This window comes from Lethenteron reissneri, chromosome 40 (genome assembly GCF_015708825.2).
Source record: "Lethenteron reissneri isolate LAM-NWPU_2019-01 chromosome 40, ASM1570882v1, whole genome shotgun sequence".
Classification (NCBI taxonomy): domain Eukaryota; kingdom Metazoa; phylum Chordata; class Hyperoartia; order Petromyzontiformes; family Petromyzontidae; genus Lethenteron; species Lethenteron reissneri.
Window position 1 is genome coordinate 1,344,814 of NC_083818.1, and position 25,475 is coordinate 1,370,288.

Sequence of the window (25,475 nt, forward strand, 5' to 3'; positions counted from 1 at the left end):
AGAGAGAGACACGCAAACTCCAAATATACAGCAGCAGGCGTCAGGGTCGGGATCGAACCCACGACATCCTGGGTGCCAGGCGAGGTAGTTAACATTTCATAGCCACCGTGACGATGATGAGAGAGAGAGAAACACGCAAACTCCAAATATACAACAGTAGGCGTCAGTGTCGGGATCGAACCCACGACAGCCTGTGTACCAGGCGAGGTAGTTAACATCTCCTAGCCACCGTGATGATGATGAGAGAGAGAGACACGCAAACTCCAAATATACAGCAGCAGGCGTCAGGGTCGGGATCGAACCCACGACATCCTGGGTGCCAGGCGAGGTAGTTAACGTCTCATAGCCACCGTGATGATGAGAGAAAGACACGCAAACTCCAAATATACAGCAGTAGGCGTCAGGGTCGGGATCGAACCCACGACATTCTGTATACCAGGTGAGGTAGTTAACATCTCCTAGCCACCGTGGTGATGATGAGAGAGACAAGCAAACTCCAAATATACAGCAGCAGGCGTCAGGGTCGGGATCGAACCCACGACATCCTGGGTGCCAGGCGAGGTAGTTAACATTTCATAGCCACCGTGACGATGATGAGAGAGAGAGAAACACGCAAACTCCAAATATACAACAGTAGGCGTCAGTGTCGGGATCGAACCCACGACAGCCTGTGTACCAGGCGAGGTAGTTAACATCTCCTAGCCACCGTGATGATGATGAGAGAGACACGCAAACTCCAAATATACAGCAGCAGGCGTCAGGGTCGGGATCGAACCCACGACATCCTGGGTGCCAGGCGAGGTAGTTAACGTCTCATAGCCACCGTGATGATGATGAGAGAAAGACACGCAAACTCCAAATATACAGCAGTAGGCGTCAGGGTCGGGATCGAACCCACGACATTCTGTATACCAGGTGAGGTAGTTAACATCCCCTAGCCACCGTGGTGATGATGAGAGAGACAAGCAAACTCCAAATATACAGCAGCAGGCGTCAGGGTCGGGATCGAACCCACGACATCCTGGGTGCCAGGCGAGGTAGTTAACATCTCATAGCCACCGTGATGATGATGAGAGAGACACGCAAACTCCAAATATACAGCAGCAGGCGTCAGGGTCGGGATCGAACCCACGACATCCTGGGTGCCAGGCGAGGTAGTTAACGTCTCAGAGCCACCGTGACTTGTGTAAGTTTGCTGACCAAGCATTATCAGGCAAAAGCCTCCTTAAAACATCATTCTTGGACTCAGTTGAAGCTCTCTCTCTCTCCCTTCAGGATCTTCACTCATTGTGTAGCTCTGTTGGTTCAAACCACTGCTTGTCGTGAGGGTTATATTTGACCATGACCCCGCAGGTCAATGTGGATTCGGCGAGGGCGTAGAGCATAGCAGTACGGTACAACAATGTGCATGCAGTATTGGTTTTAATCCGGTCTCAACTCCTAGCTGAGCTTTAACAGAGCTTCTGACGAGATATAGTTTGTTCATAGATAGGTATAGTTAGGTGTCGTCCATGTTACTACTGTTCAACTACTCAAACAGCATTATTATTATAATGTATACAATACGATAACGAAGTGTGTTCGGTTTAATGGCAAGTATGATTTTTTTTATAAACATTAAAGCAAACAAAAAAACACGTTAACGGTATGAGTACATTTGTTTTGAGTCAATGGTGTCTATTCAGCTGCATTTGTTCAAGGCGGCGAAGTCTGCACCGGTTTCGACCTCCGCGTGTCTCATCAGCGGTGTAAAGACGATGCCGCCGCGGCGGCGTGACACTGCGAGTGGCCACGCTGGGCCTTGGGAGAAGGGAGGGGAGGGAGAGAGTAAATAATAAAATAACTCTGTACAGAGGGGGGGAAAACCCTTAAAATAAAAATATTAATAAACATAGAGAGACAAACCTTCCTCTCTCACTCACTGCAGCAGACACGGACACACAACCCCCCCCCCCCCCCCAGAGTGATAAAGTGTTCCACGGCGGATAATACTTCACTACGATCGGACATTGTATCATCATCATCAGCAGCATAATCAGCAGCAGCGGCTGCAACCGACATGCCGAGACGAAAATCATCAGCAAAGGATGACGACGACGACGACGATGAAGATGATGATGCTTTGGAAGAAGAAGATGATGATGATGATGTTGGTGATGGCGAGGAGGACGACGACGTTGATGGTGACGATGACGATTCGATCATCCGCCGGGGCGTGAAGCGAGCCCGGCGAGACGACGGGCGAGCGAGCGGCAGCGGCGGCGTCATCATCGTCACCTCGTCGTCATCGTCACCGACACCACAGCCACCATCATCATCATCACCACCACCCGCACCACCATCGTCGTCCTCATCATCATCCCCATCGACATCATCATCATCAGCAGCAGCGGCAGTGGCGGCAGCGGAGCGGACGGCAGCCAACGTCGTCGTCGGCAGCAGCAGCAGCGTGAGTAGCGAGACGCCTCCAACTTGACACAGACGCGGGAGGGGACGACGACGACGACGATGATGATGGAGCCCCGGGGGGGGACGGGGGACAAAGGGACCGGCAAAGACAAAGGACGACGCGGCGACCCCCTTCGTGTAATCCACTGCTGGATGAATACCCTTTACCCCCCACCACCCCCCCAGGTCAGAGACAAAGATCTCCCCCCCCCCCATAACAGACTGTTGGGGCTGTGCGGCAGGGAGGGTGGTTCAGCAACCACGCCCGGCCGCCTTTGTCTTCCCGGTGGCGGGCGATGTTTACACCGCCGCACCAGGCTACTAATTTTGAGGCTAAGCCGACCTAGTGGGGGGTGGCCCAGGACGGGTTCGCTTGGGGTTGTCGGTGGCCGTGAGCGGGAATCGAACTCGGGAACCGCTGCCCAGCGGGTGTCGTCGTGGGCGCAGCGCGCTAACCGCTGCGCCACCGCCCCCCCACCAGCACCCCCCCACCACCACCCCCCCACCACCCCCCCACCACTCCCCCACCACCACCCCCCCACCACCACCACCCCCCGCCACCACCACCCCACCACCACTCCCCCCCCACATCCCACCACCCCCACAACCCCCCCACCACCCCCCCGCCACCACCACCACCCCCCCGCCACCACCCCCCACCACCACTCCCCCCCACATCCCCCCCACCACCCCCCCTACACCCCCCCACCACCCCCACCACCACCACCCCCCCACCACCACTCCCCCCCACATCCCCCCCCACCACCCCCCCACCACCACCCCCACCACCACCACCCCCCCACCACCACCCCCCCACCACCACTCCCCCCCACATCCCCCCCACCACCCCCCCTACACCCCCCCACCACCCCCACCACCACCACCCCCCCACCACCACTCCCCCCCACATCCCCCCCCACCACCCCCCCACCACCACCCCCACCACCACCACCCCCCCACCACCACCCCCACCACCACCACCCCCCCACCACCACTCCCCCCACATCCCCCCCCACCCCCCCACCACCCCCCCCACCACCCTTCAATGTAAAGTCCGAGTGAGGAGCTGAGAGAGAGTTGTGCACGCGCAGCACGAGGTTTGTGGAGTGAGGGAAGCAGCGGGGAGGCAAGAGAGATGTACAGCCGCGTCTTGTTCATTTGACCAGGTAAGGCCCCAACTCAGTTGCGTGGTGGCCCTATTTTTAAGATGCGAGCTGGCTATCGCAAATGATAGCCCCCAACAAAGTGGGATGGTCGTCATGTGGACAGTTATAGCAGTGAAATGCTCTAAGCGCGTGTTGTTGTTGATTACTGAATGTGGAGGGAAAATCCGGAGATAAATCCACACGACCAGGGGAAGAGAGACACCGAAAACTCCAAATATACAGCAGCAGGCGTCAGTGTTGGGATCGAACCCACGACCTCCTGTAGACCAGGCGAGGTAGTTAACATCTCATAGCCACCGTGATGATGATGATGAGAGAGACAGGCAAACTCCAAATACACAACAGGCATCGTCAGAGTTGGGATCAAACCCACGACCTCCTGTATACCCGGCGAGGGAGTTTTCCCTGCACATTTAGTAACCAACATCACGCGTTTTTGAGTATTTGGCTGATGTAGTGAATGCCCACAGGATGATAATGCGCTCCGTTGAGAGCCAGGTCGCTTCTTTAAAAAAAGCTACACACAGCTCAGTGGGATCCTTGGCTGGTAAAAACAATACAAATAGTGCAGTAGTTTAGATAAGACCGAAGTGCAGTGAAATGAGAGAGATAGCGCGGTGTGCAAGAACAATTGTTGACGTGGTGTGTGCCTAATACAGGTTTATTTGGGGTTAGATCGCGTAAATGTGTAAATGTGTCGTGAAACCCGCCACCACCCGACACAGCCAATTAGAAAGATGTGTCACGTAAACAGAACGTGCCAATTCGTTACTCGCACAGCAACGCCGGTTGTGTGTAGGAGAGCTTTGTTAACGTGACAACCCTCACTCATTGTCTGTGTCGGGTGGCGGCGGATTTAACGACACATCTTTATAGTTACGCGATCTACCCCCCCCCCCACAAAACACTTTGTTACGGATATTGCTGTCTCGTTATGCCTATTTGTGAGATTGTATTACATTATACTGGTAGGAACCTCCTGGTTACACCAGCCCACAGGGGATTATTGTGTCCGTCCGTCCGTCGTGCATCAAAACATGTGAGGGGTGGGGCTGGGTGGAGAGGAAAGGGTGGGGAGGGTGGGGCTGGATGGGGGGTGGGAGGGGGTGGGCTGGGAGGGGTGGGGCTGGGGCTGGGTGGAGAGGGGCTGGGTGGGGAGGGGCTGGGTGGGGGGTGGGGCTGGGTGGGAGGGGGGTGGAGGGATGGGGCTGGGTGGGGAGGGGTGGGGCTGGGTGGGGGGTGGGGCTGGGTGGGAGGGGGGTGGAGGGATGGGGCTGGGAGGGGAGGGGCTGGGAGGGGAGGGGCTGGGGCTGGGTGGGGAGGGGCTGGGTGGAGAGGGGCTGGGTGGGGAGGGTGGAGCTGGGTGGGAGGGGGGTGGAGGGGTGGGGCTGGGTGGGGAGGGGCTGGTCACCCCCTGGTGCCCTTATAAAACTCAACGTTTAACCTGCTCACGCCGGCTTGTGCCCGCCCTCACAGTCGGGCATATTTGCGGAATACACCACGCCGCCGTTGACCCTGCAGGCCATTGACCGAGCAACCCGACGTTCCTAGCAGCTCCCTCCGCAGGAGGAATGTGTTCATCCCACTCCTCTCTCTCTTTATTCGCGAGTCCTGGGGCCCCTTTTGCAGCGACTTTCGTGACTTATTTTTGCTGTCTTCGCTTTGTGCCCAGCACCGCCACCCCGAGCACTTTTTCCCGACATCCGAACGACGCAGACGTCAATAGACACTGTGAACAGGTTTCTAAAGTCTCTCATCTGCGTTGCTTTACTGATTCACTCGGACCGGAGACTTTGCAAAGCTTGTGCGCAGCGGAGGGCAGCGCCGTGTAAGTGCACATATCGGTGAAGTATGGTCACATATCGGTGAAGTATGGTCACATATCGGTGAAGTATGGTCACATATCGGTGAAGTATGGTCACATATCGGTGAAGTATGGTACATATTGCCACCACCACCACAACGCATACAACCACGACTACGGGCGTGGGCGGCCTTCATCCAGCAGTTGATTGATCATGTCTGATTGACAGTCTACAATACAGTCTATATAGTGTACAATACAGTCTATATATATATAAAACAGTGTACAATGCAGTCTATATAACAGTGTACAATACAGTCTATATAGCAATACAGTCTATATACACTGTACAATACAGTCTATATATATAAGTGTACAATGCAGTCTATATAACTGCACAATACAGTCTATATACAGCATACAATACAGTATATATAACAAGACAGTCTATATACAGTGTACATTACAGTCTATATAACAATACAGTCCATATAACAGTACAGTCTATATATAACAGTGTACAATGCAGTCTATATAACAGTGTACAATGATGTCTATATAACAATACAGTCTATATATATAACAGTGTACAATGCAGTATATATAACAATACAGTCTATATAAGTGTACAATACAGTCTATAAGTTAACCACCGCCAAAAGACAGTAATGACACGTAAATGTTGTATTTTTTACAAAACGATCGCTTACGATTCGTTAATGTTTGATATTTGATTCGTAGTGCGTTTAAATTGTATAAAGTTATATGAATAAATACCGCGCGTTGCTATGGTGACGGTACAGTATACTGTACAGCCTCGCGACACAGACCACGCAAACTTACACTAAATTAACGTCTATTTTGTTTAAAGATATATAAATTAACATTTTTCTCACACAAAATTACAACTGTACGCAGTGCCGAGCGCGCAGTGTTGAGTACAGTGGTGGTGCATGGGGCCAGCGTTGACGCGAGGATTTTGGCCTTTGCAGGTTATAAACTTAGCAAGCTGCTAAGTTAGCAAGCTGCTAAGTTTATAACCTCGCGGTTGCTATTGTGTTTGTCTTCTCTGCAAGTTTGTCTATTTTAATGTGTTTCGTTTGATTTCCGCGTGGTGCAAAGACGACACCGCCACGACCGTGTTCGCGTGCCGTCTTGCCACTGTATGTGGGCATTGCCACCCGTCTCGTATTTTGCGGAACGCTTCTAAGCGTCCCCATTACTTTTAAGTAGGAACCCACTGTTTCCACCAGCCCACAGGGGATTATTGTGTCTGTCCGTCGTGCAGGGAGGGGCTGGCTGGGTGGGGCTGGGTGGAGAGGGGTGGGTGCGGAGGGGCTGGTCACCCCGTGGTGCCCTTATTAAACTCAACGTTTAACCTACTCACGCCGGCTTGTGCCCACCCTCACAGTCGGCCATATTTGCGGAATACACCACGCCGCCGTTGACCCTGCAGGCCATTGACCGAGCAACCCGACGTTCCTACCAGCTCCCTCCGCAGGAGGAATGTGTTCCACTGTGATGCTGGTGTACCATTGCCATACTTCACCACGCTGGGTGCCCCATGCACACACATTCTTATAGGCTACCTTAAATGTTAAATATATATCAGATGCGACATTTTGGGCAATGGGCCTTGTGCACCACTGCCAACGCTGCGTGTTGGCAACGGAGGGCAGTGAATGGAAGTCCACTGCTTTACTTGTACTATACGTCTTTATACACCGACGCGTCTGTAGGCTCTCATCCAGCAGTGGATTGGCATAGGGATGTACAGTCTACAGGTAGTGTATGCACTACAACGCATATCATTGTGAAGCTCCTCGCTGAGACTCACGGCTCGTTTTCAGCAAGGGTTTGTGCATTTTGGGCGCCGGGTCACGCAATTCCTGTTGTGAAATAAACCCAAGCGGAGGGTAGGTGAATTTTAAATAATTGTCCATCAGTTAAATCCTCTGTAACAGCAGGTGTGGGTGAAGTATGTCCAAACAGCCTCCACGAGTTTAACACGAAGGCTTTCGCGACCAATATTATTCATAATCAACGTTTTTGGGTTAGATCGCGTTATTTATAAATGTGTCGTAACCCTCCACCACCCGACACGGCCAATCAGCAAAAAAGTGTCACGTTGACAAAAGACAAATAGTTCACTACTTTAGCCCACTGGTGTGTTGAAGCGTGAATCCACAACATTTATATTTTTTGAGTACGACGTTTCGCTGGTATTTAAATCCAGCATCATCGGGCAATTCGCAAGAATGGTGATGCCCTCACTTGCTCCCGGTCTTAAATAGAGCAGCAGCAGGGTGACGTCATCATTTAACTCACGAGCGGCACGGTGTGGGGGAGGAATTAATCCAGCAGTGGATTGACAACAATTCCCAGTCTCTGACCTGGCCATTAATGGGTGACCGGGGAGAGAGCCAGGGGACAGACACCCAGACCTAGGGCTAATAAAGCCACGAGGTCAGCATTGCTGCTAAGTGTCTCTGACCTGGCCATTATGAAGCAGTATACTCCACCTCAAAGACAGCTTCAAAATAAATAAATCCAACCCATAAAGCCAAAAATACATTTGGGTTGTTTAAATAACATAAAGCGGGCATTGTTATGTTAACTCTTTGTCATCTTCATAACAATAATGATCTTGATTTGAAGCTTTCGTGACTGCAGCAATCCATACTTTGGTTCTTTCGGTAAAGTCACGTAGATAGAAAAAATAATGAAAAGAACACGACGTTTTGGTGGCAACAATTTCAATCATTGGAAGGACGTGATAAACCACGTCAAGTTTTAACTGCTGTGATTTTCACTCACCCACCCGTGCTGTTTTCGTTTACTAATTCAAGCTCATTGACATGCTAATTTCTCCAGCCCCCACCCGTCCCTGCACGCCACAACCCCCCCCTCCCGTGCCTATATAAAGCCACAACAGCAGATCATTCTTTCTCACCTGATGACGGACGCTTGTGTTGCGACCGAAACGTTGTGTTCTTTTATTATTTTTTTCTATCTACGTGACTTTACCGAAAGAACCAGAGAGTAACAATAAAGATGTTGGGATTTATATAGCGTTGTCGTCCATTCCGTGCAAATTGCATCTCGCAGTTGCTGGGGAACCGCAGGCAAGCTGGAAGGCAGCAGCCAGGCGGTGACCTGGCGCTATCAACAACTGCCCAAGCTCTGCAGTGCTCTTTTTATCAAGATGTTTTCAGGCAATAATTGGAAAAGTTCATGCTTTTTGCCACCTTTGCTCGTGCTACTTCACGAATCGGCCCCATCGTTGTGTGCATTGTCTCCTTTGATCCTGCAGAGTCTCGAAGGTGCAAAGTTCAGGGGGCAGCTGCTGATATGCGGAGCCACCAACTGGGATCTGGTTGGGCGGCGGGAAGTGCCTAAGCAACAAGGTCTCCCAGATGCTCCCCCCCTCACCTTCACCCCCCCCCCCCAAACCAACCACACTTTCACATCTGATTCTCCATTTCCACTAATGGGGGGCTCTTGTTCACTGCAAGGGACTGGAAAAATCCCTCTTCCTTAAATATATCAAGAACCGCTGGAAGGCAGCTGTGTCAACTGTACTTGTGAGTCCTAACGAGAGCGAAACCAGTCTACAGTTGTCTTTGTTTCACTGCTGCTGACTGGAATGGACACATTTTCTCAACTCATTTGGTCGGTGATGTAAAACCACAAAATGGTCACACGTTCAGTTATTTTGAGCCGGTGGTCTAGGCTCTAGAGCTTTTGCACATTGAATGTTGCACACCTCTGTGTGTTGTTAAATAGACACATTTAAGTGTGTCTGTGTGTGCTGACGAGGAGCTGGTGCATCTGCCAGTCATCTCAGTCAACCCATGGCACCTGCTGGGTCTGTCCCGTGACCCCCTGTCACGTGGCCTCAAAGTGCACCTGGCCTGGCACAGGCACCGTGGTGACATTACTGTCACTTAGTGGCGAATGGCGTGTGTTGGTATATTGGTGTTGGTGCGAGGAGCTGGTAACCCTGCCACGTTAAATTCAGTGACCAACGGACTAGGGAGAGAACATCTTAATTCAAAATAAGCATGCACTGAGGGGACGAGCGTCCATCGTATTCCCCGGCCCAACCCAAATCGGTGGAGCAGGAGACTGACACCACATTCTCGGGGAGTCGCCAGAAGCAATAGGCAATTTCTAGAGCAGGCCACATGGAATTTCAGATTGCTCGCTGGTGAGGAGAGGTCGTGTTCTTCCTCTGTTGGGAGCTAGATTGTTACTGCCTAGACCTCTGTGGGAGGCAAGGAGGTCTGGTGGATTGGTTCTGACTAATAGAATAACACAAGAGGTGAATAGTCCTCTACACAGGGCAAAATGCAATGCAGCAACAGTGAGTAGCTCTTCTGAATAAAATAATGAGGGTATCAGAGTTTGGTGTTGGGATATGGGAAGCTGTGAGTCCTGAGCCAATGCAGACTTCCTTCCCCATCAACAGGAGGTGAGCAATGGTGGTCAATAAATCTTTATTATTACGTGCCAATATTGCCCTCAATAAAGTAGGCATCGGTGCACATTACAGCAGAAATGGAACGGTCCAGGGGCACTAGATGAATATTTGAAGAGGGATGAATCAGATGCCTTCTATGACCTCTTGTCCCAGGTGTTGGCTAAAGTGGCCCTTCGGAATACAGTCATCTTATTAGGTGACTTTAATGCTCGACCGGGTCATGACACGAGCACTAGGGGTGAGATTGATTGCAAGGCATGGGTCAGATCAGTTCAACGATAATGTTAGCAGGCTGATAGATTTCTGTGCAGTCCATGGGCTTGTAATGGCTAACATATTGTGTAATTGGATGTATGTTGGATCACACCAAGAAAAAACTACTGGACTGTGTAGTGGCTCATGGCCAACAGCGGCGAATATTTGAACCGGTGCTGGGCCTTCCCTGGGTTGACTCAGCCTTAAATGAATAACTGGTGTGATGTGTAAGCATCAGCACTGGGGAGACAAAGGTGGTCCGGCATGGTGTTGGCCACACCATCCCCTCAAGTGCCGTGCCAGCCTTCAGAGGTGTTTGCCGCTAACAGCTCTCGCCCCAACAGCCCGTTAAAGGCGACACAGAGAATCTTTGACTTTGTTAAGTATACGAATGTTTGTGTCTGTATCTACCGGCTGTCTATGTGTATTATACGAGTGTCTGTGCGTGCTTCAGCATGTTTTCCTCTGTGTCTGCGAGTATATAGCTGTATGAGTCTGTTTACATCTTGGTTTTTGCAGCTGCATTCCGGAATTTGGGCCAGAACCTGTGGGCCCCTCACCGCTACGGAAGTCTCCGTGACATTGCTGTGAGCCGTGTCATCACGGGCCCGTGTGCAGCTCACAGCCTCCTCATCTCCACACGAGGGCTCGTGTACAGTTGGGGTGACGAGCACACGTGTGACATACACAAAGACAAAGATCCCTCCCGTATAGCCTTCACAGACTGTTGGGGCAAGTGCTGTTAGCGAGCACCTATAAAGGCCGGCACAGCACGCGAGGGGGGTGGGTGGCTAGCAACATGCACGAACGCCTTTGTCTCCCGAGTGGCGATGTTTACACACCGCACCAGGTACTCAATTGAGGCTGAGTCGATCTAGGGGAGACCCAGTACTGGTTCAGATAATCATCACTGGTGTTGGCCATGAGCAGGAATCAAATTCGGGTCACTGGGTTCGTAGTGCAGTACGCTAACCACTACACACACACACTCGTACAGTTATAGATATTCACAAATCCACACGGATACAAAGGCACTTTTACGCACAGACTTAGACATAATGCACTGCATGCATGCAGGCGCACATGCATTGTTGGGATGAGTTTTAGAGGAAAACATTTCTAATTTCGCAATTACGAGGACAATTAAATATATTTTTCAGAACATCATTTTGCATTCATGTAAAATGTCTTTGTACTAACAACAGTGACATCACCTTTACTAAAAAAAAGCACAAAAGTGGCGGCATATTAGTGACGTCACTTCAGGTTTCTCAGATTAATCTGAATCGATGTAAAATTTCATATCTAGGCCTTATTTTGAATTTTGTTTATATTCACAGTAGTCTCTCGATTATCAATGCTAATGTCAGAGAGGATGGACACAGATAATTCAACATCGTGGATAATCAAAAATATAAATTTTCCGTGGATGTCTATGCCAAAAAACCACTAACATAGGTAAAGTTAATAAAATACTCTTTCTATTTATAACAAATACGAACGATCGATGGACCGATCGATGCGCGTGCACGGTAATAACACTTTCCTGCTCCCGCACAGAAGACTCATGCCCATTAAGTGGATGACAGCAGCAGAACCATGCCAATCAGAATCACGTGGATTTCGGATTAACCGGAGCAACATATTTGTTCAGTTAAAGCACGTGACTTGTAATTAACGTTTCCTGGAATAACAATGTATAACTTTTTAGATTATTAATTTGGGCGTAAGGGAGAATCCACGAGTTATTCATTTATGTCAAAATTTCATGTGCGCGGTTAATCAGCAAATCGGATAATCCGCACGCGGATAATCGAGATTCTACTTTATATTAAAAAATCAGGAGCAAATTCCTAGTAATAATAGTGAAATACTTCAAATCTTATTATGATTACACTTATTTAGCCAGGAAAGCCTCACTCAGTCTGAATACTTGTTCAAGAGGGTCCTGCCAATTTTTACGCAGAAGGGGATGATGATGTTTGCTGTGTAATCCTAATTGAGTAATTTTCCGGTATTTTGTTCAATATTGGGATGTTTCGTCAGCAATGGGTTACATTGTATGTTATTTTAGCCACTCCAACAGCCTGTGTGTCTTTAGAGAAGGACCTTTGTCTATTTTGTGTGTGTGTGCGCACGCATCTAAGTGCTCGCTAACAGCACTCGCCCCAACAGTATGTTAAAGGTTTTAGGGGGGATCTTGTGTGCCCCATGGGGGAGCGGTAGTGTAGCGATTAACACACTGCACTATGCATCTGGTAACCTGAGTTCTGTTCCCGTTCAAGACCAATACCAGTGCAGAATATTTGAACTGGTTCAGGGCCTCCCCTAGGTCACCTCAGCCTAAAATAAGTATCTGGTACGGTAGGTAAACATGAGCACTGGGGAGACAAAGGCAGTCGGGCATGGTACTAGCCACCCATCCCTTGTGCACCATGCCAGCCTTCATAGGTGCTCGCTAACAGCACTTGTCCCCAACAGCCTGTTAAAGCTATACGGGGATCTCTGTATTTACCTTTGCAGGGCGGGGAGAGAAAGGGCAGCTGGGTCACGGAGACACATGCCGTGTGGACGTCCCTCGAATCATCGACACGCTCAAGGAGTGCGTGATCGTGGACGGGGCTTGTGGGAGGAGTCACACGCTGTGTCTCACAGGTGAGCTCACCTGTGCTCTCACATCCTCACCACCTCACCTGTGAGTGCAGTTAAAAGCCAACGGATCCCTGTCAGGTTAGTCACGTGTCCCCGTCGTGCGGCAGGTCACCCGCTGGTAACATTGCGGTAACAACCATTGAATTGTTACACGCCCACCCTCCTCTCCGACCCCGCCCCTGGTTGTGAAACTCCCCACTGGTGCTCCCCCCTCTGCCCCCCCCTCTCTGCCCACCCCTCTCTGCCCACTCCCTCTCTGCTCCTCAGCTGTGGAATTCCCCACTGGTGCCCCCGCCTCTGCCCCCCATCTCTGCCCACCCCTCTCTGCCCACTCCCTCTCTTGCCCCCCCTCTCTGCCCACCCCTCTCTGCCCACTCCCTCTCTGCCCCCCCTCTCTGCCCACTCCCTCTCTGCCCACTCCCTCTCTGCCCCCCCAGCTATGGAATTCCTCACTGGTGCCCCCCCTCTCTGCCCCCCCACCCCCCCCCCCAGCTGTGGAACTCCCTACCGTCAACCCATACGGTTTACCTCGTATTCTTGTACAGGGAAATTGAGTTTTCAGGTCCATACTGCGTACAGCTGTTTCAATACGGGCAAAGAAAAATCGATCTTAAAAGTCTATTTTTTGTGTTTCTCTCTTGTGATGGGACTTTGTAGGACGAATGTTGACATTTATAAGGGCACGGGGTAACCAATAAGGTCTGAGTTGGTCTGTAATAAGGGGTTGTCAGGTATGCTCCTAAGTCCCAACTAAAACACATTTTAAAGAAATCAAAAAGATTCCTTATATTTGGCATTGCACCTCTCTGGCCCAATTTCTATTCCCACCAAATTCGTTATTATCTTCGTCCTTTTCACGCACGGCACCTTGACACATTGTGAAAGACGCCCGATAAAGTGCATACTATGATTTTTACGCTGCCGGGTGGACAAAGGCAGACAAATAAAAAACATTTAAAATAGAAACTTGCCCCATTGGTCAACTGCCGTGCCGAGATATTGGACCACACCAGCTACATATCGATTAAATGCAAGTCCAGCTTTCTGACCATTTCTTCACTGTGGTAGCATCTCCTCTTTCCTGAGTAATTATCACACGAAAAAACCCTTGAGATGTTCTGCATGGGAGGCACTGTATTCATAGTAAATGGTGATGCTAATGCTGGTGATGACGACAACGATGATGATGGTGATGATGATGATCCGCTGGCGTGACCTCAGACACGGGGACCGTGTATGCGTTTGGAGAAAACCGTCTTGGGCAGCTGGGTCTGGGAAACCAAACGGATGCCGTGCCAAGCCCAACGCAGGTAACGTCAGCACTTTACATTTATAAGTGTGTGCGTGTGTGCGTGTTTTGGCACATGCCCAACCACCACATGCCTAAGGAGCTTCTGTTTGACCAGATAGAGGGAGCTAAACGAGCACGACACGGGCTAGAGAAGAGATGGACTGATGCGGTATGGGAGGATGTGGAGCTGAGTGGACTTGCTGTCAAGATCGGCCTCGATGGAGGAGGCTCGTGAAGGACGCTGCTGGACAGTTGGAGGCAGTCGCCCTCTAACAATAACGGAGGGCAGAGAAATGATGCTCACAACATCGAGAGGAATTTCGGGTGGCTAAAACGCAGCAAGTTGGCACAGTAGGGGGCACAGCTGGTTCATCTGCCGGTCATCTCAGTCAACCCACGGCACCTGGGTCTGTTCCGTGGCCTCCTGTTAGCGAGCCTTGGACACTTCACATGGCTTCAAAGTGCACCTGGCTTGATACAGGCGCCTGTGGTAACGTCACCGCCACTTAGAGGCGAATGGTGGCTGTTGTTGGCACAGTGGGGAGTACAGTTGGTGCATCTGTCGTGCCATCTCAGTAAATCCATAACACCGGGATCTGTCCCGTGACCTCCTGGGTCTGTCCAGTGATCTCCTGCCAGGAAGCCTTCCACGCTAGACGTGACCTTGAAGTGCATGTAGCCTGGCACAAGCGCTGTGGTGAAATTACCGCCACTTGGTGGGAAATGGTGTTGTATATTATCATTATTAATAATAATAGATTTTTGGGTGATGCCAGGCAATAATCTGACTAAATTGTGTAGTAAAGACCCTCCACCACCCTACGCGGCCAAGAAAATGTAATTGTCGAATGTACAAGTGTTTAGTATGCCAATTATTATCGTTTCAGATCACCGGCAAGTGTAATAACACTCTCACAGGCAAATGTAGTAATCGGGTATGAGGTGTCGTTTAACTGCACTGGTCATGATTAGGACAAGATTCAGGATTGTATTGTGACTTCCTGGCTTCTGACTTCCTGGATGCTGGGTGGTGGAGGGTTCTTAATGACACAAATATGGCAAGACACAAATATGGCCTCGTGCAAAAATATATTCTAAAACTGCACATTGTTTCATGTTTTCCACTCTTGACTTATTCTGACTTCCCAGGCCCTGTCACAGTGAGGTTTGATGTACTTGATCTTTACAATGTACTACTATTTAAACACATTCCTGCGGAGGGAGCTGGTAGTAACGTTGGGTTGCTCGGTCAATGGCCAGGGTCAACGGCGGCGTGGTGTATTCCGCAAATATGGCCGACTGAGGGCGGATACAAGCCGGCGTGAGTAGGTTAAACGTTGAGTTTTATAAGGGCACCACGGGGTGACCAGCCCCTCCCCTCCCCACCCAGCCCCACCCCTCCCACCCCCCACCTAGCCCCACCCTCCCCACCCAGCTCCTCCCCACCATCCCCACCCAGCCCCTCCCCACCCTCCCCTCTCCATCCAGCCCCACCCTCCCCACCCAGCCCTTCCCCACCCTCCCCTCCCCACCCAGCCCCTCCCTCCCCACCCAGCCCCTCCCTGCACGGCGGATGGACGGACACAATTATCCCCTGTGGGCTGGTGTAACCAGAGGTTTCTACCAGTACTATTGAGTATATTACCATGTAAAGCCCACTGCGCAGTATAGCTCTTTTTCAGAAGTGACCTGGTCTCAAAAGATAGCTCAACGAAGTGGCTTATAATGTAGAAACTTATAGCAGCCACATTTCTTGAAACGCACGTTGATTTTAAGTGTGGAGGGAAAAATCAGAACGCCTAAATAAAAATCCACATCACCATAGGGAGAACATGCAAACTCCAAATATACAGCAGCAGGCATCAGGGTCGGGATCAAACCCACGACCTCCTGTAGACCAAGCGATGTAATTCACATCTAGCCACTGGGGCGCCCTGTATTGATAATATGAGTAGAGAGATGCAGTGGGTTCGATCCCGACCCTGTGATTTAGAAGTAAGCGTCTATACAAAAAATTAAGAAGCTGTTAAAGTGCGTGTGACAAGGTCCCATCCGTGAACAATACAGGAAAATGATTGTTAGACAATGGGTGCGAACGGTTAACTTCCTTTCCCCTGCCACTCATCCCCCTGCATCCCCCCGCCCCCCCTACCCACCCCCCCTGGCCCCCGCCGCGTGCAGATAGTCTACAGCGGGAGGCAGGTTGTGAAGGTGGCTTGCGGTGCGGAGTTTAGCGTCTTCATCGACTGCGACGGGAATCTCTTCTCCTTCGGCTGCCCAGAGTACGGACAGCTCGGTACGGCCACGCCACAAGTGGGGATCATTGCGGCACTCCCTGGGCTCTTACCGGCAGCTCAGTTCACTTAAGTTTATTTTGAAGTACCCTGTGAACTAAGAAGCTCTCGTTGAATCGGGTTTCATCAGCAAAAAGCATCGGTTCCCTGCCACGCATAAGATAATGGTCGCAAGGAAAATGGCAATAAAAACAAATACGTGAGAAAAAAATGGCAAAAAATAACGTAACGTAGCATCCTACCAACATGCCAACCGAGACGCTGCGGTTGTAACGGTTATCACGCCGGACTTACGATCCAGAGATCACCGGTTCAGGTGTAAACGATGCCGCAAAGTTTATGCAAATCCTCAACCCCTCAATCCCCCAACGCTTCTATCCACCCGCAATGGGCCCACCACGTTTAGGCGGCGGCGGTAGTGGGGTAAAGCGTGGGGCACTCCCAGCCTCTTACAAGACGCGTGGCCAGCGTGGAAGAGTAGGCCAAAACACCCTCTCGAGTGGCTGTTTATAGTTGCCCCTACTACCAGCAGTGCTCCACTTTCATATGTGTACGTGGAGGTCAGCCTATGACCGTATCACTCGGGATGCAGTCAATCTCGTCAGATTCTCAGAAGCTAAGCTGGCTTGAGCCTGGATAGGGCTTGGTTGAGCGATTGCAATGAACACAACTGGTGGACTTTTTTTCTTCCCAGGGGGCGAAAAATCTGTTGTTGCATTATACTTCTACGCTATCACGTCTATGTTGACTTCACCTACCTGCACTGACCAGCGCAGTGAAGTATGGTCAAATTACTCCCACGTCACGTGTGGCCCTCATCCAGCAGTGGCTTTATAAATCACTGTGAGTGTAAATGTACACATATGGTACAGTGCCAAAATGTCACTCAAAGTAATTAAGTGCCCCAATATATCAGTGTCTTCATACTGTGCGTGTGTGTTACCGATGGTTGGAGCAGGTCGTGTAGCAGTTAGCGTGCTGCACTACCAACTCGGCGACCCGAGTCCAATCCCGCTCACGGCCAACACCAGTGATGATTATCTGAACCGGTCCTGGGCCTCCCCTAGGTCGACTCAGCCTCAAATTAGTACCTGGTGCGATGTGTAAAACATTTCCACTAGGTAGACAAAGGCAGCCGAGCGTGGTGCTGGCCACCTACCCCCTCGTGTGCCCTTTTGGCCTCCATAGGTGCTCGCAAACAGTACTTGCCCCAACAGTCTGTTAAGGCTAGATGGGGAATCTTTGTCTTTGTTACCCATGGCTGGAACGGTGGTGCAGTGGTTAGTGCACTGCACTTTTTCCTGAATTCGATTCCTGACCACTGCTAATATCAGTGGCCAATGACATCTCAACTTGTCTTGGGACTCCCCAACGCGGTGGTGAGATGATAAATCCCTCACCCGGAGGTCGTGGGTTCGATCCCAACCCTGACATCTGTATATTTGGAGTTTGCATGTTCTCCCCATGGTCATGTAGATTTTTTTCCGGGTCCTCAGTTTTTTCCCTCCACTTTTAGAAACAATTATTTTGAGTATTTTTGGCTACTATAAATTTCCACGTGATGCTAAGCCACTTCGTTGCGCTATCATTTGTGGTCAGGTGAAAAAGAGCGATATCGCTCAGGGGACCTTGCCTGGAAATATAAAACATAATTTCATTGTTTTAGATCAACTCAGCCTCATCATGAACCTGGCCACACCATTCCATATTTCTTAGGTTCTCGATAAATATCACTCTGCCCTCCAGCGGTGCTCGTGGTTACAAGAGGGATCTTCGTCTCTGTGTTCAGGCCACAACACAGATGGGCGCTACATCGTGCGGGCGCAGAGGATAGAGTTTGTGTGCGAGCTCGCTCCGCGTCGACTGGCGAGATTCATCGAGAAAACGCGCGATGGGCAGGTGCTCACTGTGCGGGGCGTGGTGATACGAGACGTGGCATGTGGGGCCAACCATACGGTACGTGTGTGTGCGTGTCCCGCTCATGGCCAACACTGGTAACGATTATCTGAATTGGTCCTGGGCCTCCCCTAGGACAGCCTCAAATTAGTACATGCGGTGTGTAAACTTCGTCACTGGGGAGATAAAGATGGTTGGGCGTGGTGCTGGCCAACCACCACCTCGTGTGCCGTGCCGGCCTTCAAAGGTGCTCACTAACAGCACTTGCCCCAACATTCTGTTAAGGCTATACAGGGAATCGTTGTCTTTATGTGCATGATTTACCAGTTCATGACCAGCTCAGATTTGGCAGTGGAGGTGTCACATAAAATCATTCGAGCAGCAGTGTCTATTCATCGGTTGTCTAATGCTGTGTGGCAGCTGCCTGGCCTGTCGCTCGACACGAAGCTTCTGGTCTTCTCGGCCATAGTCATGCCCTCCCTTCTCTATGCTTGCGAGACGCGGACCCCTTTACAGAAACATCTGTGCCAGTTTGAAACATTCAGGGCAGGCTTGCCTACGATCCATCCTGGGTGTAACCAGGGTGTAACCAGGATGGATTGTGTGTCTCAACAGTGAACTCCTCCAGCAGGCGAGGATACATTGGCTTGGTCATGTAGCCCGCATGCCCAGTCACGACATTTCCTAAGCAGCTTCTGTTTTGCTGGATAGAGGTGGCGAAACGGTTTTGGCGTGGGCAAGAGAAGAGATGGGCTGATGCGGTATGGGACATTTTGGAGCTGATTGCACTTGCCGATAACCGGCACCAGTGGTGTTCAGATTGGCCACCGTGGAGGAGGCTCGCAAAATATGTCACGAGGCAGTCGGAGGCATTCGCCCTCTACTAACGAAAGAGGATGGAGGTTGTGATCTGCTAACCTAGTATACACACTTGTTTGTACTTAGACCATTAGGGGTCGACCCTAATGCATGCACTGCGTACGCGCAGATCGCGCTGGACACGCGGGGCCGCGTGTTCACGTGGGGTTTCGGAGGCTACGGCCGCCTGGGCCACGCCGAGCAGAAGGACGAGCTGCTCCCGCGCCTCGTCAAACTGCTCGACCGGCCGGCGCCCGCAGTCAACTCGGTGCGCGCCGGCTACTCCTGCACCTTCGCCATCAACGTCGTGGGTGAGGGCTGGCGGTTTGACGGACGCGGCGGCAGTAACGGCGGTTGCAGTGGTTCCCCGTGCGCCATCCCGCCGGCTGAGTGTCTTCGCACTCGCCGGTCGTCCTTGAGTGATGACGGTTGATGGTTCAGGACACCGGTGGTTTTACGGCGACTATTCTGAGCATTTAAATAATGGTTCTGAACTACCGTGTTAAACGATGATCATTCTGAACAGAGGTCGTACTGTGCAGTCCTGAACAATTCTGAATGACGGATCTGAACAAAAGAACTTCTGTACTCCCGTTATCCATAATGATGATTCCGGTGAATGATTTTGAATAGCGGCGGTGGTGAACTGCGATGGTTGTTAAACCGTCTCACGCTTGTGAACACTGCCTGCAGGAACGCTTTACTTCTGGGGCTCCACCAACACGTCGCGTGACCCGACCATGTACCCCAAGGCCGTCCACGACCTGTGTGGCACCCACGTGCGCAGCCTCGCATGCGGGTGAGGCTCACTCGCTCACTCGCCCGTCTGCCCGCTCGATCGCTTGTTCCACACTCTCGCTCGCTCGAGCAACCAACTTGCTCAACTACTCCCTCATTTGCTCACTCATTAAACACATGCTCATCACTCAATTGCCTACTCCACAAAACGACACTCCCCCCCCCCGTTACCCAATCACCCGCTGAAAATGGATCGCACGCATCGTCACTAAATGGCGTGCTCGCTCATTCACTCGCTGAAACGTTCGCTCCGTCCAAAAACCGCACGCACAATCTCTCACTCGCTCGCTCGCTCAAACAGCGTGCGCACACACGTGAACACCTGTACATGCTTGCCTGTGCATGCATACCTGTGCGTGCTTGCCTCTGTGTGTGTCCGTGCATCAGTAAAAGCAGCATCCTCATCACATCAGATGACAGCACCATGAGCTGGGGCCCATGGCCAACGTACGGAGAATTGGTGAGGCCCTTCCCACTATGTTAAATGTGCACACACACACGCACGTATACACAAATTGCTCCATTGAGATTCTGCGCGATAATCATTGCCAGACCAATACCAATTTGCAGCCCCGGTGTAGAGTCAACTGATGCCCACAAAGGGGCAGCTGCCACTAGGGGGGTGCCACCATTTTGAAATGCGTTGAGACGGTGAAGTCACTCGTTGCATGTGAAGCGTTCTGAGATGCTCCAGCATCTCATTACCACGTACGGCCCTTTTAGTCAGTCCACTCCTAGGTGAGCGCCTTCCCTTGTCCCTATGGATCGCGGGGGGTTACTTTATCACAAATCAGTGTGGGTTGTTGATGGTCAGTGTGGGTTGGCGAACGTGGGGAGTGCAGGGCCGGAAGCATGTAAGTACAGTACAGCAAATGGGTTTTTTGCAGCACCGCTCTCAGCTGCCCACCAACATAGTCCAACAAGCCACCTGTGGCACGCTGTTTGTTTTTTTGTGGTCGTCCGTGTGAGCGCATCCAAAAGACGTGGAGACTCGGACCCAAGCTCTTATTTGAGCCGGGCACGGCTCTATTGAGCCCAAGCATGACCACAGCATGACCACAGCCCAAGGCCTGCGACGGCGACTGCAGTTGCTAGGAAACGGCGCAACTCTCTTCGGACGACGACACGGGTTCCTTAGCATCCGCGTGTGTGGCAGACGGCGCACGTTATTTTTACGGTTTGTACGCGCGTTTGCAGGTAATAGCCGGGGGTGGCCAGCCGGATTCGAATCGCGAAACTTCGCGCCAAGCGGCGAACCGCGCCACCACTACGCTGGGCCGCCCACCGTAAGCGAGCGATCTAAGGGCGGCATTTCCTGCTCCTGCGGGCCGGCGCAGGAGCACTCTTGCTCCCATAGCGGCCACAGCGTCTGCGTTTCGCTCCCTCGTTACCCCGCTTGTTGGTTTCTGTTGTGTTGCGCGCAGGGCTACGGCGAGGGAAAGCAACGCTCCTCCTCCGTGCCCCAGGAGCTCAAGAAGCTGAGTGGCATCCACATTCACGAGGTGACTCCCCTCACAGCTCATGGCTACAACACTGGCAGGCGTTCGATGACAACAATACCGTTTACCTCTTCTCTCTTATCACCCACTTTCTTCTTCTGCCCTCCATTTTTTGCTGCCCCTCCGCTACCATTTCATGGTCCTGGTACAGATGGACCAATATAACAGGGAGTGGGGTTGGGGGACGTACAAACTCCACACGCAGAAAGGCGCCCTGAGTCGTGAATCGAACCCAGGCTCTTCTTTGCTGCGAGCGTTGCCGCTGCACCGCCGCCCCGCCACTGGAACACGACACGACACATCCACCGCTAGGCCTTTTTGACAATCCGCTGCTGGATGGTGGCCTCCCCATGTCGTCGTGAAGGGGTCGTGGGGGGGGATCTGATCACACTTTACCACGCTGGTCAGTGCGGGGTTGGTAAAAGCATGGAGCAAAGCTGTGTGAGCATAGAAGTACAGTACAACGATGATTTTTTTTTCTATACTGCCTTCTGCTGTAGTCGCGTAGGCTATAACAACCTGTTGTGCACAGTGGTCACCCATCCAAGTGCTATCCAGGCGCAAAACCTGCTTAGCTTCGAAGATCTGACAACCATATCATTTCAGGTAAATTGGAATATGATTGGAGATACACATTCAGGCAATTTTTAATGAATACTTTCCAACTAAAATTGAGAGCATTAATGCATTAGCTCTGTCCATAATAACTCTGGACAAGATGGTCCAATATAATTGAAACTCCAGGACAGTGTTCTTCATTGCAAGGCCTGCGGGCCACTGGCGGCCTTTAGTGCGGCCCTTCTGAAAAATACACAAATAGTGAAAACAACCCCCCCCCATCATCATCGTGCTGCTGTCAAACCCTCAATGGTTTCAAATAATGTGTGTAGCGGACCTCACACTGATGATGTCTTATCGGCGAAAGTGGCCCCCTCCCCGCCTCTGAACATTAGTGAAGAACACCGCTCTAGCATAAAGTTGTGTTGCCTTTTAGGGTGCCACCCTATAGAAAACTGGGCCAGATTAATGCAACGGTTGCCCTAAAAACAGCGTCGGCGCCCCAGTTTCGCCGCCTCTGCTGCCCTCCTGCTCTAGCCCACCGCCCTCCCCTCCCAATGACGTCATTACTCTCGCGAAGGAGTTTTCCGTGAACGTCGCCCGGTTTGTTGCACATAGCTGTCAACCCATACGGTTTACCCGGATTCTTGTACAGGGAAATTGAGTGTACATCTGTTTCATACAGACGTTTCAATACGAGAAAAAAAAATGTCTGTTTGTGTTTCTCCCTTGTGATGGGACTTTGTAGGATGAACGTTGAGATTTCTAAAGGCACGGGGTGACCAATAGGTTCTGAATTGGTCTGTAATAATGTAGGGCACTAATAAGGGGTCAACAGGTATGATGGTGCGACATCACCGGCCGCTGATTAAACGATGCCCCAAGGATGGGAAAAGGGCATTTGGAGAGAGAGCGGCCAGCCGCGGAAGCCGTGAAATGTTACAGGATTTCCCCCCCCCCCCCCCCGGTCCTCGTTTTGCACGGTGCAGGTGGCGATGGGATTTGCACACTCCCTGCTCTTGGCGCGGGACGAATCGGAGGAAGACAAAGCTCTCGTCCATCAGATCCCAGAGTACTGCCCCCGTGCCCTGTGATTAAGTCTGCCACTAGCACGCCGGTGTTACTGTCGGGGAAAAGATGTCCCGACTGTTGAGGTGGCCGGGTGGCTCAGCGGTGCAGAGCGCTGAGCTGGAACCGCTGACAATCCTCTGGGTACAGAATCCAGGTGACAGCCGCCTGTGATTTAGCCGGGTTCTCAGGTGCGGTGAGTTTGGTGATCTCAGTCCCGGTCACCGAGTGCACACACGCACACAAAAAAACATCGCCATGAAAATGAGCTTTGACACTCCATTTAGCTTACTTACAGCTCTTAGAATGAAAATATCGGTTTGGCTCTCTAGTGACAAACATTGGCCTCACAGGGCAGAGTGGGTGGGAAATTGCTGTCCCATCTACTGTGTGGACCAGAGGCCACTGAAGGGATCTCGGAGGAAGCTCGGTGATATCTGCTTCCGTGGGCTGTTTTTAAACACGAATGGACGCACTGCTCTGCGTCTCATTGACGCGACGCGGATAGCGCAACCGGGGATAAAATCGGGGAAGATTTTCCCCTAAAAAGAAAGTGATCTCACTGCTTGCCGCTTCGAGGTCAAGAAGCTGTCATAGGCAGTGGCCCACCTATGCCATCACACAGAACTGTCACTTTCTTTTCACAGTTCCCACAGCTGCGGCACAGGTGATATACCATCTGGAAGGTCTGCTTCTCTAGTACCACCACCCGGCTTTATGTCTCCCACCCGTCACAACGTCGATGTGTCCTTCGAGGGCCGCTGTTACAGTCTCGTGTACAGCCCATTTGTCGCTCCACTGCTGAACCGAGGCCTCCCTGCATTTGCACTTCTTTCTGTTGGCCATAGTGTAGCCCCTCCCCCCCCCCCCCCCCCGAGGACATTTACGCCGGTCGGTGAGGCGCTGTGTCTGTCTTTCGGCTTTGATGAGCGTTGGGATAAAGCAGGTGGGGGGGGGGGGGAGTCAAATTTCGTCAGGGCCTAAGTGGGCTTTCACGCGATGTTGATTCTTTCATGGCCCGGTATAAGTGATGCAACAAAATATATTCGTCAATGGAGCGACAGTGATTTTTTTTTTACGATTGTAGTCGACGATGACCGCCGATGAGCAGACGAGAATCATCGTGCGTGACGACGGCAGCGAGGCCAAAGCACGACCGAGCGTCGTGACGAGACTGAATGAACGCGTAAGCGGGCCGAGATGGTTGAGTAGCGTCGCCCTAGATGAGAGACTCCGTTCACTGAGAAGACCAAACTCTCTATGACCGTACGGTATAGACGAACATTCACCGAGTTAATCGATTGGCTGAACTGATGATTTTAATGGGAGGGCTGGAATTGCTCGCCCCTTACCCCCATATTGAAGAACTAAGAGTGTTTGACTGAATGTTTTATGAGTTGACTAGACCCAAAGAATGACAGGAAACTCACAATCTTAAGACTTTCTCTAAAACTCCAAAAGGCTACCTTTGACTAGTCCAAAACTATGACCAAAATGACATGTTAAAAAAAGTTAACACTGTTAGCACAGTGGATTGACAAAAGCGGCTGTACATTCACAATAAACAAATATGTAAACAAACAAAAATATCTAATTTGTGCTGTGCTTTAATGACCAGGACACATGGGGTTATATTATGTATTGGTCAACAAATCACATAGGGTTATTTAACTCTTATCAAATGTTTAAACGGACTTATATTAACGTGAATGCGTACATGAATTGTCTTTTGAAATGAATCTCGGACTTGTTCAATCTTTGGACATTCATCAATGGTGTTTTCGTCTCAATTCATTCAGGGTTCTTGATCGAATTTTGTACGCAACGTGTATGAGGTGTCCCCCACAGGAAGAATACAAATGAATATTAATGATGATAGCTAAAAACGTTAACTTAAACGATAAACAATGAAGACGTTTTAATGCCAGTGTTGAAATAAATTAAACAACCCTGTTTCTTGACTTTTGGGCCAACCCTGTACATCAATTGCTGACGCAAATTAAAGAGGGTTACTGCCACGTGAACCTTTGGCGGTTGAGCCGGAGAAAGCTCTCGTGACGCCTTTTCCCGGTGCCGCACCGTGCGTTGTTCGGCACGAGGAAGAAGTTCTGCCTGGCGTGTGGAACGGAACGTCGGACATCGCGCCGTGCAGGGCGCAAGCGTGAAAACGCCTCTCCCCGCCACACGGTAGAGGGAAGCTGAACCGTAGGGATTGCTGCTATGCTTTTGCCATTTTTGTTTTAAGTCTTCGGCTGTATCCCTACAGTTTGATTTGAGTTCATCGATGGCCTTCACCCAAGCGAGAGAACAGTTAAGAGATGCACCGTCCCCCCCCCCCTTTTGCAAGGGGGGGGGGGGACCCTGGGTGGGTGTAGTCGCAGTGTCAAGTCAAAATGCAAAGCTAC

General features: G+C 51.1%; 1 protein-coding gene across 1 annotated transcript; it reads left to right on the forward strand.

The window, feature by feature from the left end:
• Nucleotides 1–1,943: 1,943 nt before the first annotated feature.
• LOC133352491 (protein RCC2 homolog) lies at nt 1,944–25,078 on the forward strand. Its single transcript, XM_061568168.1, has 12 exons — nt 1,944–2,449; nt 8,732–8,825; nt 10,676–10,819; nt 12,680–12,811; nt 14,030–14,118; nt 16,281–16,395; nt 18,183–18,349; nt 19,278–19,458; nt 19,841–19,946; nt 20,333–20,405; nt 21,370–21,447; nt 22,992–25,078. Exons 1-12 carry the CDS (start codon nt 2,060–2,062, stop codon nt 23,094–23,096), a joined length of 1,674 nt encoding a protein of 557 aa, XP_061424152.1. The 5' UTR covers nt 1,944–2,059; the 3' UTR covers nt 23,097–25,078.
• The last annotated feature ends 397 nt before the right edge of the window (nt 25,079–25,475 follow it).

Coding starts and splice junctions, on each gene's coding strand:
- LOC133352491 (XM_061568168.1), top strand. CDS start 2,060: ATGCCGAGACGAAAATCATCAGCAAAGGATGACGACGACGACGACGAT. Junction 10,820..12,679: donor AGGGCTCGTGTACAGTTGGG/GTGACGAGCACA, acceptor TTACCTTTGCAG/GGCGGGGAGAGAAAGGGCAG. Junction 19,459..19,840: donor CTTCGCCATCAACGTCGTGG/GTGAGGGCTGGC, acceptor CACTGCCTGCAG/GAACGCTTTACTTCTGGGGC.